The 18,238-nt window shown below is 38.0% G+C and overlaps 1 protein-coding gene across 4 annotated transcripts in view; it reads left to right on the top strand.

Annotated features, from left to right (window-relative positions):
- SLC12A6 (solute carrier family 12 member 6) overlaps positions 1-18,238 on the top strand; it is an 87,622-nt gene that overhangs the window by 17,070 nt on the left and 52,314 nt on the right. Inside the window, exon 1 of one of the 4 annotated variants that reach the window (XM_047861706.1) lies at positions 3,664-3,921. The exons of the other annotated variants lie outside the window; for them this stretch is intronic. Within the exon in view, the coding sequence (XP_047717662.1) occupies positions 3,798-3,921 (124 nt within the window). The 5' untranslated portion in view covers positions 3,664-3,797. Of the gene's footprint in view, positions 1-3,663; positions 3,922-18,238 lie in introns of those variants that run through there. 4 annotated transcript variants of the gene reach the window in all.

Raw genomic sequence — 18,238 nt, 5'->3', positions numbered from 1 at the left:
TTGCCAACAGTTTTAATGGTGATTTTAATTTGCATTTCCTGAAAGCCAATGATGTTGAACACTTTTTCCAGTGCTTATTAGCCATTTATATAACTTCCTTTGTGAATTGTCTATTTAAATCTTTTTTTATTTTGTATTCAGTTTTTTTCTTATTGAGTTGTAGAGGATTTTTATATATTTAAGATATAAGTCCTTTGTCAAGTACATGTTTTATGAATATTTTCTCCCAGTCTCTGACTTATATGTTTATTTTCATAATGGTGTCAGTTTGTATTTTTTCCAGTGTTTTATTCTGAAAATTTTCAAACATACAGAAAGTTGGAAGGCTTTTATATAAGTGAACACCTGTACACCCACCACTCAGAATCTATCATTGACATTTTATTGTACTTTTCCTAACACCTATTTATCCATCTATCTTACTGCATTTCGAGGTAAATTACAGATATCAGTTCACCTCTCCTAGATACTTCAAAATGCATATTATTAGAATTCAGTATTTGTTTGTAGCTTTTTAAAAAATACACTTATTTATTTATTTATTTGTTTGTTTGTTTATTTATTGAGAGAGAGAGACAGAGACAGAGACAGAAAGAGCAGGGGAGGGGCAGAGAGAGAGGAAGAGAGAGTCCCAGGCAGGCTCAGCACTGTCATCACAGAGTCTGATGTGGGGCTTGATCTCATGATCTGGAGCTTATGACCTGAGCTGAAATCAGGAGTCGGCCACTTAACCAACTGAGCCACCCAGGCACCCCTGTAGCTTTTTTTTTTTTTTAGGTGAAGTTTTCATACAATGAATAACACTAATTTGAAGTGAACATCAGCTAACTTTTGATGAATGCATACACCTATGGAATCCTAAACTCTAACAAGATGTAAAATATTACTATCACTCTGGGAAGTTTTCCTGAGGCCCCCTTCCCCCAGAGGTAGCCCTTGTCCTGGTTTGTTTGTTTTTGCACCATAGATTAGTTTTGCCTGTTGTAAAACTTCATACAGTTTGTTCATATATTGTGCACTCTTAAGGCTACTTTCATGTAGCGTGATGTTTTGATATGCATTCAGATTGTTGCTTGTATCACTGAGTCATTCCTTTTTTTTATCTGAATAGAAATCTTTTATATGAATACATCATAGTTGGTTTACCCATTCTGCTATGGATATACATCTGGGTTGTTTCCAGTTTTTGGTTATTGTTCATAAGCTGTTATGAATATTCTTGGACAGGTCTTTTTGTGGGAATATGTTTTCATTTTGGGAGGATAAATACCTAGAAGTGCAATTGCTGAGTTATACGGGAGAGTACTAGACTTTTCCCTAAATTGGGTGAACCAATTTACGCCAATATATAAAAGTATCTTTTGTTTAACATTCTCGCCAGATTTGGTGTTTCCAGTCTTATCAGTTTTAGCCATTAGTATGGATATGCAGTGGTACTTCATTGTGGTAGTTTATTGATGTTTTTATCTTATTTATTTTTTAAGTAGTCACTATGCCCAATGGGGGACTCCAAATTACAGCCCCAAGACCAAGAGTTACAGGCTCTTCCAACTAAACCAGCCAGGTGCCCCCATTGTGGTAGTTTATTGTACTTTAAATAGCATTTTCTTATATCCTACCTTCCCTATCTAATCACTGTCTACATAGCACTGCCCTCAGCTTTACCAGAACCGCCCCCCCTCCCCAGCTTTTTCTTTATTACTTTAACTTTGCCTTCAATTTTTTTTTTGCCATTGCACTTTTATCTATAGGCCACTCTAGGAGAGAACTATTTTAAAATTACTGAGCACTGTGGTATCAAATCATCGAGTTTGGTAAATAAATACGCCTATCATAGATCAGCAGGAATGTTTTGCCTTCCTACTTGTTTGGTTTGCAGATATTTTTAGAGGGGAGAGGTGACAGGATAACATTTGTACATAGACTTATATGCACAAGCTGTGCACAGATGTATAACACAAGTCATTGTTCTTATCCATCAACTGTAGATTAGCCCTAGTTCAACTCTCTTTTTATAATAAATATGAAAGGCAAGATCCTATTGGAAATATACAGTGGCACTGAAGAATTTGGAACCCAGAATCTACTATTGAAATTTTTGACAATTTGGTAGTTAAGTTCCTTTGAATAAATTAGTAGAGTAGCTTCCTGAGTTGTAAGTATGGGAAAATCACCCAAGGCACTACCACGCTTAATTTTCTTTCAAAAATAAAATAGTTACGAAGACTTCTTAGGTGATAAACTTTTTTTCCCCCATATAGTAGTAATTTGCAATCTTGGCTGCTTGTTTGAACCATCTGAGAGTGAGAAATAGGGGAGCTTTTAAAAGCCTTATTGCCCAGGCTCTACTCCAGAGCAATTAAATTACAGTATCTGGGATAGGACCCAGGCATCAGTATTTTGTAAATTTCCCCAGGTGATTCCAGTGTGCAGTTAAGATTACAAATCAGTGCTACATGGGAACCCATGAAATAAAATTTAGGGGCATGTGTGTGTTTTCTTTCTGTGAAACTTCTATGTTGCTTACTAACAAGGGTATTACAGGTTTTTAGGTTGGGCTTTGCTGTTTACAAACTCTGTGACTTTGGGCAAGTTCCTTAGCCTAATGTTTCTGTGATGATTAAATGAAATCATAAGGAAAAGTTTTTAGTGCAATGCAGAGTACAAAGTGGATCTTTAACAACTATTGGTTTCCTTTTCTTTTAGAAATGGTATAGGAATAAATGAGGATTATAAAGTATCATTCCTTCTTTGTTAAATTTAGTGCAGCCTTATATGTCAGGTGTTACTAACAACAAAGCCCTTATATTCTATCATCAACATAGAAGTTACCACAGGGCTCAATGTACTGAAGTCCCTTATCAGTGCAGAGATAGATCTCATACTCTGTAGTTAAAGCCATCAACTGAGCACTGGACACAGTTATGTGATAAAATATACCAAGATTTAAATATGTTACATGTGTTGAAGGAACCATACACCACCTAATCAGAGGGATTTTCTTGAATTTTTTTTCTTTAAAACACGATGTTTAAACTCTGTACAAAAAAAAAAGTCTGAACTCTTTAAAAATATTTTGCTCTTTTAAACAAACTTGGACTTCGGGGAATATTAATGTCTCTTCTTGGAAGTTGTGGTATACACTACAGTATCTACAACTATGCCTTGTATGAAATATGTAGGCATTCATTGAATACTTGCTGAATGTTCCCATCGGAACCATAAGAAATTACTATTTTTCATATGCTTTGAAATAAAGCAACAACAGAAGCTTACAAATAGTTTGTTTCATTTCCTAAATTTATGTGGTGCCAGTTTCTCTTTAAAGAGGAAAGTTTGTACAATGAACTGTTCCCTAATCTTTATCGTGTGAAATATGAGGGCAGGGGTTGAGATCACGACGTGCACATAGGGATGGAAATAAGTGAAGGAAACGAGCGGGTGAGTACACAGTGGGCGGCAGGTCATGAATTCTGCCCACTCACAGCTTTTGGCAGCTCTGGAAAGGCGGTCTAAGAAGTTCTTGGCATTCTTGAGCTTAACAACCATAAGCAAGGGGTGGAGTGCTTAATCCTTTCGAGTGAATGATAAACACTGTGGAAGGCGTGTCTTCCAGCGTTCCACTCCCTTGGGGCTGTGGGTCACGTGAGCAGAAAGTACTTCCCTCTTCCCAGCCTTCGTCTCCCGTAGGCAGTGATTTGAGTGCGAAAGGGGCACAGTAAGGAAGAGGTAGGTAAGGAAAGTAGAGTGGAGGGCAGTGTAAATACAGAACGAGCACGGGATTTCTACGTGTAACAATGCCACACTTTACCGTGACTAAGGTGGAGGACCCAGAGGAGGGGGCAGCAGCTTCGGTCTCCCAAGAGGGGGCGACCAGCTTAGCAGAAATAAAAGCCCTGATTCAGCATTCAGATGAACTAGGTGAGTACTCAACTTGGGAGCTTCTGGAACCTGTGGGGTCTTTCCTGAAAGAAATGGTGACTAAAATACTAAAAATACCTCCTTAAGGATGGAGGGAAATCATTGTGGTTAAGGTGTTTTTCAGTCAGCTGTTTCACTCCTTTGTGTATCTGATAACTTCTCTTTTTTCCCATTCTGGTTTATTTTCCCCACAATGAGTTCTGTGTTCATTACCTACAGGTGAAATTGAATCGGTGGCAGTGTATGAGAAGAGTTTTCAAGCAAAAAGAAAGGCACAGTAAAAGTTAATTATGCCGAATTTAAATTTTACCTTTTGCTGAGTTTAAAATATATCTGGAAAAGCACATAAAGTGGGAAAGCATGGCTCAGTAGTTTTGTACAGTGGACTCTGCACTTGTGCCTTCTCAGATTATCCAGTATTTTGCCTTAGTTTACCAGTTAAACATTAATTCAGTAGCAAATGGTCTAAGAATTCTTTAATAAAAGAAGTACGGTAGGTCATTATGGTGACTAGCATAACATCAGGTTTAGTAAATTTGATGAATGTCATTATCCCTATTATTTTCTCTAAATGGTAACAGTTAGAATTGCTGGCGGGATTGTGGTTTTGAATTTTTAAACATGCAATTAAAATGTTAGTTAATACTATATTAAAGACAGAAGTAGTTTGAAGCCCTTTATTTTTTTAAGTCTATAAATTTCACAGATTGTCAAAAAAAACCCTTCTCTAATATATGAATAAAGGCTAAGGGAATAAATAATCTCTCAAAATTCCATGAATCTAATTTTTCCTATAGCAAGTAAGACATCATAATTCCTTTCTGTAAACTGTTTACTGTCTTCTGTCTTACCACGCCTGTATGAATTTTTAAGAATCTCTAACGTAAAAACAAAGGACTACAAAAAAACATTCTTCTTGTTTATTGTTTCCTTTTAGTGAGAAAATTTACTTGGGGGAGATATGATTTTATGGAAACTGTTTGCCAGGTTGTTTTCATTTTGCTGAACAGTCAAGGGTGGTAAATTGAAAGTAAGTTTAGCCTACTTTGAACTTGATTCTCCGCAACTTTAGCTCAAAGAAGTTAGGTTTTCTTCCCTGGATTGTGTGTGTTTGAAGTTACACTTTCTTAGTTGTTTACATTTGCTGCCGTCAGATTTTAATCCCTTTAGGCTTTTGGCTTTGCTATTGTCTTAATTAATTTCACAAGATGTAAACAAGTGAAGTCTATCTGTACCTCATTTGACTTCTCATTGTTTTTTATTTCCTTTCTTCACCACCTCTATTATTTCATCTTTACGGGTCCCATCATGTTTGGTGAAATCTGCTTTCCTTGGATTACAACAGCGTTGAAATCATTTAAACTATTAGCAACCACCTAGAAGAGCTGTAAAAAATTTTGATAGCAGCCAACTTTGTAATAAAATGACATTGCTAGGCTTAATTTATGTTTTTCCATAGTTATTGCTTTGGGCAAAGAAGTTACAGATATAATCTAACTTGAATTTAAGAAGGCTTTTTATTTTGGCGTTTTCCATGACAGCCCGAAAGTGTCCACTTGAATGAACTATTGTTTGGTAAGTGAACAACTGATGGGAATATATTACCTAAATTGTATTTTCTTTATTGTAGGGTTAAATTAGAGGGGAAAGAGGGAAACATATGGGAAAAACTTAATTAGAAGGTTTTTTTTGTTTTGGGTTTTGTTTTGTTTTTGGATTCTAACATTCTTGATGATGGATGGTGTTTTGGGAGCAGTTGCTTGAAATGTAGTAAGTTTTAGCCCCTTGGTCTTCTGAGTTAAAAAATCTCCTAAATTGATTGTGGTTTTGTGGCAAGCTAACACTAGCCAGTTGTACAACCAGTCACTTTTTTAATGTTTTTCTGTATCTGTGAGGAGAGAAAAATACGTAGTTTCATATAAATGGAACATATTTAGAAAGCAAATCATTCTTTACAATGTGTTTTTTCAGAGGTGAGATTTATTTGAACTAGGCATATAATTTGAGATAAAATAGAAATATGAGTATAGATATAATCTAAACTAATTCTAAGAAATACATTAATCCTTGGCATGCTGGCTACCAGTCTAGTAGAACCTGCTTAATTTTGTTTTTTTTTTTTATTTTTGTTTTTTAAGGTTTATTTATTTTTGAGAGAAAGAGAGTGGGAGCAGGACAGGGAGGCACAGAATCCGAAGCAGGCTCCAGGCTCTGAGCTGTCAGCACTGAACCCAATGCGGGGTTCAAACTCATGAGCCGCGAGATCATGACCTGAGCTGATGTCGCGTAAGCCACCCAGGCGCCCCTGCTTAATTGGTTTTGAAAAGAAAAGCAGAAACTCAGACTCTCCCAACTAATATCTTTCTTGACTGCTTTCCTCTTTCCCTATCCAGTTTAGGTGCCCATCCTATGTTTTCTCAGCAACCTGTCCATAGGAATTGTATGAACCATCCGTATTACAATCACCTGTTACACTTGTCTTTCTTCCCCCAGTAGACTAACTGTAGTTCTTGAGGATAGAGACTTTGTCAGACATTTTTATATCTCCGGATCCAGGTGAATTGCACACAAGAGCCTATTGAGTGAATAGACCTTTTTCCTGCCTTTTTAATTCACTAAACACATGTTCAGTGCAAATATCATGCCAGGTGTTTTACCTTCTTTTTAAGGCTACAAATGCCTTAAGATCCCCACCAAAGGCAGCAGAATGGCTTTGGAGCCAGAGACCTGGCTTTGAATCCCAGTCCTACTAATTATTACTAATTAAAAGTAGTGATAATTTGTATTAATTATTACTTGAGTGACTTTTGGGCAAGTTATTTAACTTCTCAAAGCCTTACTTTGCTCTTTGATAAAACAAAAGGATATAGTAAGAATAACAGTACCTACTTTACATGGTGGTTGTGAATTACATGGGAAAATGAATGTAAAGCACTTACTCCATGTGTGACACAGCATTCAAAAATAAGAGCCATCTTTTACTTACTGTGATTAGTCGTTTAATAAGAGCAAAAAGAAACAGCTTTGGGTACCAGATGATGGGGAGAATAATAATACTGCCTACAGGGGATCCTAGATGGGTATCTCAGAGGATGAGAACACCACTGATTCTTGAAGGGAGATCTAGAGAAGATTACAAGTAAGAGTAAAACAATAGGTATGAGAGGAAGGTAGAGAGCCTGTGCAAAACAAAAGTTTAAGGCAGTTAGCACATTGGACATAAGGTGAAGAGGGCTAAGAGATGAGACTACTTAATGAAGGATTATCAGTTTCATCTTTTCCTCATTCTGTGGGAATAGTGGGTGTTAATGCCTTTTTAGAGCTACACCAGGCTGTCTGTGGACAGTAAGTACATGCCTCTAGCAACATGGGAGTAGTAGCAGAGGCAGTATTCAAACTTGTAAATTTTATGTGCTTCCCATCACACCATGATGGGAAGTCCTAGTTTGTTTGTTTTTTTTTAATGTTTGTTTTTTGGTTTTTTTTTTTTGAAGGAGAGAGAGACAGAGCATGAGGGGGGAGGAGCAGAGTGAGAGGGAGACATAGAATTTGAAGCAGGCTCCAGGCTCTAAGCTGTCAGCACAGAGCCTGATGTGGGGCTTGAACTCACAAACTGTGAGATCATGACCTGAGCTGAAGTCAGACACTTAACTGACTGAGCCACCCCGGTGCCCCGGAATTCCTAGTTTTTTAAGAGTAAGTTACTTTATATCTTAATGTTCATGTGTCCACAGGATTTCATATGTCATCAGATCTGTGATGGGTTTTATAGGAACAACGCAATTGAATTTTACTATTTATTACATTTACTTAATCAGGTGTAAATGTTTCATTCATTACGTATTTAAATGTTTATTGAGTTTGTTAAAGTGTTTTTGTGAAATAATTGTTCTTCCCCTCCTCAGATCTTCTTATAGTGTCTACAGATTAGGCAGACTTCAGGTACTGAATTTACTTTCACTTGATATACACAGAGAGCAGATTGAAGATTTCTCCTTTCTTTGAAATAGGATTCTAAGGAAATGTTCAGAAACACACTTGTAACAGAAAAGAAAGGAACCTATATTGGTATTGAATAGCATGTCCAGATATTAACTGTCAAGTAATCCAGATGGTATGAGAGCATACTATGAGAGAGATTGTGTTATATAGAATTTAAATTTTATTAACCCACAAGAAGACTGCTATTAGTTCTGCTATTAGTGCTATTAGTACTTTTCTTTACTGACTAACACTGAAATAAGTTGAAATAGACAACTGAAGAATTTCTTTGTATTGATTTAAAAAAAAAAAAATCTTTTCTATGGCACCTGGCTGGCTCAGCCAGTAGAGCCTGTGACTCTTGATCTCAGGGTTGTGAGTTCAAGCCCTGTGTCTGGTGTGGAGCCTGCTTAAAATAAAAAATTAAAAAAACCTTTTCCGTAGTAAAGATTTAAAGCTTTTTTTGTGTGTCCTTTTACCTATTCACGTGGGGCTTTTACAAAGCCAAATAACAAAAATTCACATCTGTTGTCTTAATATCCTCAGATATTAAGTTTAAAAGTTTATTAAGTTTAAGTTCAAAAGTTTATCCTTTTTATTTAAAAAAATTTTTTTTGTTGTTTTTGAAAGAGAGTGCAGGAGCAGGGGAGGGGCACAGAGAGAGAGAGAGAATCTTCAGCAAGCTCCACACCCAGCACAGAGCCTAATATGGGGCTTGATCTCATCATCTTGAGATTACCTTAGCTGAAATCAAGAGTTGGATGCTTAACTGACTGAGCCACCTATGCACCCCTCAAAAGTTTATCCTTAAAGGTGACTCAGTGAGACATGTTTTTCTCCCTCCCTTCCTACCCTCTTATATTCCATCATCGTCAGAAAGAACACCTCCCTGAAATACTTTGCCAGTTCTTTTTACTATGTATTTTTATGCTGTACCTGAGACCTTAATACAAGAATACAAATTTGATTCTGAGTCTTTTCAGTTTTTTTTTTACATCTTAAAACTTTGTTTAGATTGCTAACCTTTATATTACACTCTGGCAATATTGAACTCTTTCATTCCCTATTTCAGTATTCTTATCACCAGTTTTTTAGAGTCTTTCCCCAAATTTTCCTTGCTTAGTGTGCAATCCTCTGTATACCATCTGCTGCTTTTGCCCAACAAGGGATATACCAGATTGGAACTGATTTGATTCTGTAAAGATAAAATTTCTCCAAAAGATATATACATTCTTACTGCTTAATACTCTTATAATCTATACTCAAAGCAGCATTTAGTTTAGGATTATAAAAATGTTAAGTGTAGTTGTAGCATATTGTAAAATACTCAAAGTTTTCAAATTTCCAACTGAATTTGGACATTTGGCATACGTTACAAAAATAGATTGTAAGCTGATAAACTTTAAAGACTTTAGCATTTCTTGGTTTTGCCAGGTTGAAAGTGGCAATGATTTTACACTACAAAATGTCATCAACATTATAGTAGTAATTGTTGAGTACCTATTGTATGCTAAGTGTGTTACAAATATTGGCTTATTGAATCCTGACAACAGCCAAGACAGGCAATCATTATCACCATTGTACAGGTGAGGAAATTTAGGTGCCAAGAAATTAGATAGGCTGTTAAAGTGATAGATGGAGAATTCAGACTAGAATCTCTGTGACTCTAAAGCCTTTTTTCTTTTCACCATACCACATTATCCCTCTAAACAGACACATTATTTGTTTTCTCAACTAGGCTGTTCTATTTTCTCAGTAGTTCCTAATTCCTGTTAGGTTCTAAATCTTTTCTGTGTGTAGTTCTCAAAATTAATGGAAAGTTACTTGCTGCTTCTACGTTTTCATGTGCTGGATTTTTTTTTTTTTTAATTTTGTGTAGAATATTTCTAAATGTAGAATACTCTTACAAATGATGCTAAAAATTGAGAAGTCTGAACAAGCAATGAACCTAGTTTACTCTAACAATCCTTTACTAGTCCTCTGCTCCTCAGATTTCTTTTTTTTTTTTTAATTTTTTTTTTAATGTTTATTTTTTTGAGACAGAGAGAGACAGCATGAACGGGGGAGAGACAGAGCATGAACGGGGGGAGGGTCAGAGAGAGAGGGAGACACAGAATCTGAAGCAGGCTCCAGGCTCTGAGCTGTCAGCCCAGAGCCCGACGCAGGGCTCAAACTCACGGACCGTGAGATCATGACCTGAGCCGAAGTTGGACGCTCAACCGACTGAGCCACCCAGGCACCCCCGCTCCTTAGATTTCTAAGGAGATGTACATTTATCAGTGAGATAGGAATAAAGGCTTCATTAAACACCAAATGTTAATGGTGGGCATAGGGATTAGTGAAATAATTTTAATGTAACTTTTAAGAATATACTGAACGTATGAAAGATGTGTTTATTTTAGCGTATTAGAAAAAGTTACATTTCGGGACGCTTGGGTGGCTCAGTCAGTTTAAGCTTCCAACTCATGTTCTTACGGCTCGTGAGTTCAAGCTCATGTCAGGCTCTGTACTGACAGCTCAGAGCCTGGAGTCTGCTTCCAGTTCTGTATCTCCCTCTCTCTCTGCCCCTCCCCTACTCACACTTTGTCTGTCTCTTGCTCTCAAAAATAAATAAACATTGGGGCAGATGGGTGGCTCAGTCGGTTAAGTGTCCGACTTCAGCTCAGGTCATGATTTCATGGTTCGTGAGTTCGAGCCCCCATATCGGGCTCTGCCTGGAGCTTGCTTCAGATTCTGTGTCTCCTTCTCTCTCTGCCCCTCCTCCACTGTGCTCTCTCTATCAAAATTGTATAAAAAAAATTTTTTTAAATAAACATTAAAAACAAAAAAAGAAAAAGTTATATTTCTTTTAATGGATCTTATTCTTAGAATGAAGCCAGGTGAAAACACAATTCTATTTAGAGAAAAATACTAATATAGGTAGAACATAGTAAAGATTGACTATGGTTGCATGAATAGTGTAAATGATTTTAATCTATTCCAAGCCCTCATATAGTGAATTAGATTTCCTTTCTTTTCCCATGGGTTCTTTCCAATGTGACAGCTAACCTTTTGGTGACGAGATTTTTTTTTTTTTTTTTTTTTTTTTTTAGCTATTTTGGGAGAGAGACAGAGAGAGAGGGAAAGCGAGCAAGAGTAGGGGAGATGCAGAGGGAGAGGGACAGAGGGAATCCCAAGCAGGCTCCCCACCGTCCGTGTGGAGCCTGACTCAGGGCTTGAACTCAGGAACCGTGAGATCATGACCTGAGATGAAACCATAGGCTTAGCGGACTGAGCCACCCAGGAGATTTTGATGGTGATTGTGAAGAATACTGAGGGGTGCCTCGGTGGTTGAGTCAGTTGAGCATCCAACTTTGGCTCAGCTCATGATCTCACAGTTTGTGAGTTTGAGCTCCACTTCAGGCTCTGCACTACAACGCAGAGCCTGCTTAAAATTCTGTCTCCCTCTCTCTCTCCTCTCCCTGGCTTGCTCTTTCTCAAAAAATAAATAAAAATAAACTTAAAAAAAGAATGGTGAACCTATAATAAGAGTCCTTTTAAAAAGCTGTCTTTCGGGGCGCCTGGGTGGCGCAGTCGGTTGAGCGTCCGACTTCAGCCAGGTCACGATCTCGCGGTCCGTGAGTTCGAGCCCCGCATCAGGCTCTGGGCTGATGGCTCGGAGCCTGGAGCCTGCTTCCGATTCTGTGTCTCCCTCTCTCTCTGCCCCTCCCCCGTTCATGCTCTGTCTCTCTCTGTCCCAAAAATAAAAATTAAAAAAAAAAAAAAAAAAAAGCTGTCTTTCTCTTTTCCCATCTTACTGCCTTTGTTCATATGTTTTTCATCTGAACTCTTCTCTGCCTTCTGCTCCCTGTCTACCACAAAAATTGTGCAAACCCACATCATCTCAAGACCAGGCTCATACTCATTTCCTCCAAGATGAATTGCCTGATTTTCTATCCCAACTTTGATTATTCATCAATCCACATTGATCAGCACATCACATATACTTTGCAGTGTGGCCCAAACTTGAAATGGCTTTATAATTGTATCTTCAGCTGTATTGTGAATTATATGAGGGCTAGGGATAGTGTTTAATATATTTTGAAAGTTATATATTTTTATTTTATTATGGAAAATTTCAAACCTACAAAAGCTCAGTGACTTTCTGTTCATACCTCTTCCCTGTTGGTGTTTTACTTTACTTTTAGATGTTCTTTATATTTAGGAATATCATCTCTTTGTGATATAAATTGCAAATATTTTTCCCAGCCAATATTTCTTCTAAAGTTTTTTTTTTTTTTTTTTTTTTTTAATATTTATTCATTTAGAGGGAGAGAGAAAATAGAATCCCAGGCAGGTTCCATGCTCAGCACAGAACCCAATGCAGGGCTTGATCTCACAACCTGAGATCGTCACCTGGGCTGAAATCAAGAGTCAGATGCTTAACCATTTGAGGCACCCAGGCACCCCTCTTTTAAAAGTTTATTGAGGTATAATTGATGTAAAATACACTGCACATATTTAAAGTGTACATTTTGGTGAGTTTTGACATCTGTATATACCTCTGAAACAGTTATCATAACCAAGATAATAAACATTTCCGTTGCCTCCAAAAATTTCCTTGTATCCTTTTGTAAGTCACTTACCTAATTCTGTGCCCGGTCCCCAGGCAACCACTGATCTGCTTTCTGTCACTGTACATTAGTTTGCATTTCCTAGAATGTTCTATGAATGGAATCATACAGTATGTACTCTCTTTTGACTTTTACGTAACAGTTACTTTTACAATTCATCCACCTAGTCAATATCCTTCAAGTCCAAGTAACATTAAGATCTTCCTTATTTCTCAGAGCTTAACGTTAGGGCAGTAGTTGAAAATGATAGAACCCACAGATGTTTGGACTTAACAGAGTCTTTTTAAAAATTTTGACCTATTTGTCAGGATTTGAACGTTTTTAGTATTAGTCTGTAAACAGACCTTCCTTTTCAGAGTGGGTTCTGGGAAGGTGAAATCTCGCTATCCCTCTGTTCCTGATTCCAGCCTGTGTCTGCCTTATTTGAGCCAAATGGCCCCTGGATCCAATGAACAGTTAGGTGCAAGTGAGGCCTGGGCTTTGTGGGAGCTCTGTCAGGGAGGGGTGGCAAAGGACTTGTTCCTCAAGGGCTGGTCAAGAGCCTTGGGGTGAGGATAACAATGGCAGCTCCAAGAAAGAGCTTGGTTTGGTAGAGACCCGTGGACTCCTGGAGGCGAGAAGAAAGGGACAGAACCAGGGGACTGATATCTCTCTGTCTCTGAGACTGGGAGATGTAAGGATACCGGAGAGCTGGGAGGCTTCCTCCTGGGCCTCCGCAAGGCTGTCATCTTGCCCGCTGGACTGTCCCCTACGGGCATAGAGCCTGCTTTGTCTGTCCATTCTCTTGAGACTGCTACCACTTACTTGTGGTCCTCCAACAATGAAACCTAAGCTCTTCTGAGATCATAAAGGAAAAGAACCCATGTAGGGAAGCCAGGCAACCAGAAAGAGAAAAATCACTTAGAATAAACAATGTGGTAGACTAGCTAAAGAGAAATGCTGGGGGAGACAGTAACTTGAATATGAAAATAATAGTATTTAAGGAAGTTCAAGTGAAATACAAAAAAAGACTTCACAGAGCAAAATATGTGATTTCGCAGCTAAATACTTATTATCATCTGACTCTCAATCCATGCACAGATACTTTTTTACTATCTTCACTAAAATGTAAGCATTGTAAGCGCAGGAACTTTTTCTCTTGCATACGTTGCTAATCTGTTGTCAACACCCAATGCCTAGAACACTGTCTTGCACATAGTAAGCACACAGTGCATAATCACTGAATAAAGGAGTAAGTGAATATGATCATTTATTGGCCTGGAAGATCAAATGGAAGAAATATTTCATAGCACAAAAATACAAAGATTGAAAAAAAAGATAAGAAATTTGGAGGGTAGATTCAGAGCACCTAATGTGGTTTATATTAGTTTGAGAATAAGGAACGAATGGAGGAGAAGCACTAATTAAACAAATAGAAAAAAACTTCCTGAGTTAAAGACTTTAACATGCAGAAAGTAGTTCCAGGGAAGACGAGTGATAAAAAACATACTTAGGGTTATCCTGATAAATTTTTTGATATCTATGGATTCATCTTAGAGGCTTCCAGATAAAAAGGATGGTATACCTATGAATTGTCAGACTGGCATCATAATTCTAATCCACAGAACTGGAAATTAGGAGACAGTGGAAGAGTATCCACAGATCACCAAGAAAAAAAGACTGTTAATCCCCAACCCCTATTTCCAGTGAAGATATCCCCACTATAAGGGGGAAATGAGTTACATAGTATGAGAAAATTTAGAGAATATGTTACCACTTTAACCCCTCTGAGAATATTTAAGAAAGGTTTTTAACCAAATAAATGAGCCGGAACAGAGATCACAGGGTGAAAGGAATAGAAATAGTAGAATGACAGACTCTCCTGGGAATGTGTTGTGTAAATGCTAACCAAAAGGGACATGCTTCAGGGAACAATAATTGCAATGTAGAAGTACTAAATGAGTCAAAGCAAAACCTCAAAATTGTGGGGGGGGGGGGGATAAAGGGGCAAAAGCTTTCCAAAGGGAGATGAGGAGAGGAACAAATACCAGTAGGCACATGTAAAGCTGTTCAACATCATTAGTCATCGGGAAATGCATGTCAAAACCACAGTGAGATACCACTGCACATCCACAAGGATGGCTCTAATAAGAAGGTGGACAATAACAGGTGTTGACAAAGATGTGAAAAAATTGAAGCGTTCATATACTTATGGTGGGAACATAAAATGGTATAACCATTTTGGAAAAGAGATTGCCAGTTCCACAAAAAGAAATAGTTACCATAGTATGGCCCAGTGATTCTACTCCTAAATATATACCCCCAAAGAAATGAGAGTATGTATCTACCCAGAAACTTGTATGGGAATGTTCATAGCAGCATTATTCACAATAGCCAAAAAGAGAGAAATAACCCAAATGTTCACTAATTAATAGATAAATAAATAAAATGTAGTATATCCACATAATGGAATATTATTTGGCAATAAAAATCAGGTTAAGTACTGATACATCCCATAGTATGGGTGAACCTTGAAAACGTTATGCAAAGTGAAAGAAGCCAGTCACAAAAGACCACATTTTACATATTCCATTTATATGAGATGTCCAGAATAGGCAAATTTAGGAAACAGAAAGTAGTAGCTACCAAAGTGGTAGCTGTGGACTGAATAATGTGGGGGAATGAAGTGGAGATTACTCATGGGTATGGGGACCAAAATATGCAATTAGATTGTGATGATACTTGCACAACAGTGTGAACATATTAACATTGAATTGAACACTTAATGTGTGAATTTCATGGCATGTAAATCATATCTCAATACTTTTTTTTTTTAATGTTTTTAAATGTTTATTTTTGAGAGAGGAAGCAAGAGCATGAGCGGGGAGGAGCAGAGAGCAAGGGGTACACAGAATCGAAGCAGGCTCCAGGCTCCTCACTGTCAGCACAGAGCCGGATGCAGGGCTCAACCCACAAACCATGAGATCATGACCTGAGCTGAAGTCGACACTTAACCAACTGAGCCACCCAGCCCCCCCACTCAATAAAACTTTTTAAATAAAAGGACGAAGTACCAATATGTGCAAAACTTGCAGGAATCTCCAAGGCCTTGTGCTGAATGAAAGAAGCCAGTCTCAAAAGGTTATATACTATAAGATTACATTTATGTACTTTTTTAATTATGGAAGATCATGACACATTTATTAATCAAAACATGTTTGTGTGCATGTGTTTATTCACATACATACTATGAAAACAATATTTCTTAAAATTTCAATATACGACATTTACAGCAGTTGTTTCCATTTTAACTTCTCTTTATGTTTGAAAATTTAGAAAATGTTAAATTTAGCTTGCATTAAGCAGTTAGCCTTTGTGACACGAAATCAGTACAGGGTCTTAAAATACCAGAAACGTTTACTGTATCCTCTTAGTCCACATAACACGAATTTTTAGCTCCTTAGTTCTTAGCTCTTTAGCTCCTTAGAATTTGAGGGTTTGTGTCAATTTCCTACCCTCCTTGTTAAAGAGGTAGTCTATATGGATAGGCTTGGTCTTCGAATACCATCTATTAAAATGAAGGAAACATGAAATATGTTTTTCTAGAGTGAAATAATTTGGGTCACCCACAATGCCAAAGAAGGATATAAGGTATCAAGAGTCTTGAATGTTCGCAACAATCCCCAAATCCTAAGTAAGAATTATTTCTTGGTGAGATTTTTCTGTTTTATTAACTGTGTAAGTTCTGCCCTCTTTGTGGATTTGGCTCGGGAAATCATCTTTCTATGATACTGTGGGCTTTTACTAAATCTGCTTTCTGCTATTATGCTTGCTGTCTCCCAAATTTTACTGGGTGTTAAAATCACAACTCTCTTCTTCATAGATGAGTTCTTCAACTTGTGGTGGGTTTACTCCTATAAATATATTTCCTCAAAGGTCTCTCTTAATCTAATGCTTATGCTTAGCATACACATCAGAATTTGAAGGATGTTGCTGATGAGCATCCAGCACTGGTGGCAGATGTGCCTGTCTAACCTAGTGTCTCCTGCCACATCTTCTGCCTCTTAGAGCCCATTGCCCCCCAGTGCCATCAGTTTCTCCGCTGCCAACATGCGGCTGTCCCTGTCCCTGCACCACAGCAGGCCCCTGCTCCAAGAGTTGGGCTTGCGTGGCCTCAAGTCAGGATGAGACTTGACTGGGCCTGGTTCTTGGTCTCCTCCAGCCTCAGCTACTTGCCTGCAGGCTGCTGTGGTCTTGCCACCTCTCTTTAAACCAAGTCTGATGGGTCAGAGGGAGGATTGCTAAGTGAATTATCATACATTTTTTCAGGGCTTGGGTATAGTGTTCTCTGCTCCCATTGACTCTGCATTTTTACTACTTCCCATCTTCCTTCCCTTTCTTTCCCTAGTGTCTAGATTGGTTGGGGAAGACTGCATTACAGCATTACAGCCATAGTTCTTTCAACGATTTTTTTTTCTCTGTTTCCTTCTTTGGTTGCACTTTGTCGTGTTCACTGTTATTTCCAGGACGATCTCAGTTCCTCTCTCTTTACATTGACTTTTAGGAAAACATATCCTTTATCTTCAACTCTGTGTTTTTATGATGATTTGAAAATTTTTATTTCCATCATTAACTTTTACTGAAACTAGTCCTGAATTTCTATCTCTAGATATTTTTCTTTGAAATCAGCTCATCATCAATTAACATACATTGAGTATTTTATAGCATGTACCAAGCTCTGTGTTACAAAAAGCGATAATCGTCACAGCAACATCAAAACAAAGTTCTTGCCCTCAAAGCACTTAAAATGAGGTAGATAGGACCCTGCCCCTGCCCATCCCCCACCCCTCCCAGTGCTCAACCCTCAACCCTGGATTGACTCACTGGGCCTCCTCTCATTCTCTTTTCCTTAAAAACATTTTTTTTTTTCATTGAGTTTTTACTCTCAGTCTTGGCAGCTGTGTTGCTGGGGTGGGGACACGGGGATGGTTATCTCACAGCTATGAAAATTGGTGCCACCATAGGGGCGACTGGGTGGCTCAGTCGGTTAAGCATCTGACTTCGGCTCAGGTCATGATCTCACAGTTTTTGGGTTTGAGCCCCTCATCAGGCTCTGTGCTGACAGCTCAGAGCCTGCAACTGCTTCAGATTCTGTGTCTCCTCTCTCTCTGCCCCTACCCCGCTCATGCTCTGTCTCTCTGTCTCTCAAATAAATGTTAAAAAAAAAAAAAAAAAGAAAATTGGTGCCACCAAACATTACCATTTCCAACTTCAACCGTACTGTTAACACTATTCAGAAATTCTTCTAAGTAATCCTAGTTAGCCTCCTTTCTCTCAAGTTCTTTCTCAAGAAAGAAATATTTGGGAGATGCGGGGCTCAAATTGACGGACCGCAAGATCATGACCTGAGCTGAACTTGGACACTTTTAACCAACTGAGCCACCCAGACGCCCCTAGAACATTCCAACTTAACAGCCTCCTTAAGACTGAGTTCAAACTTCACTTCTTCCTTAATGGCTTCTCCATTACATTCTTCAGAGAATGTAATGTATTGTATACACTCTCATATCTCTTTGTACCTCTATTATATAGTGTTTTAATCGCCGTTATATAATTGTTTTGCCATATGTGTTATAAATCCTTAAGGGTAGCTACTATGTTCTGTTGTTGGTGTATCCCTGGTGCCTGTCATATAGTCTTGACACTTACAAGTGCTTAGTAAATATTCTTTGAATTAATAGTTG

Source organism: Prionailurus viverrinus, chromosome B3, assembly GCF_022837055.1.
Source record: "Prionailurus viverrinus isolate Anna chromosome B3, UM_Priviv_1.0, whole genome shotgun sequence".
Lineage (NCBI taxonomy): Eukaryota > Metazoa > Chordata > Mammalia > Carnivora > Felidae > Prionailurus > Prionailurus viverrinus.
This window is presented reverse-complemented; position numbering and strand designations above follow the sequence as displayed.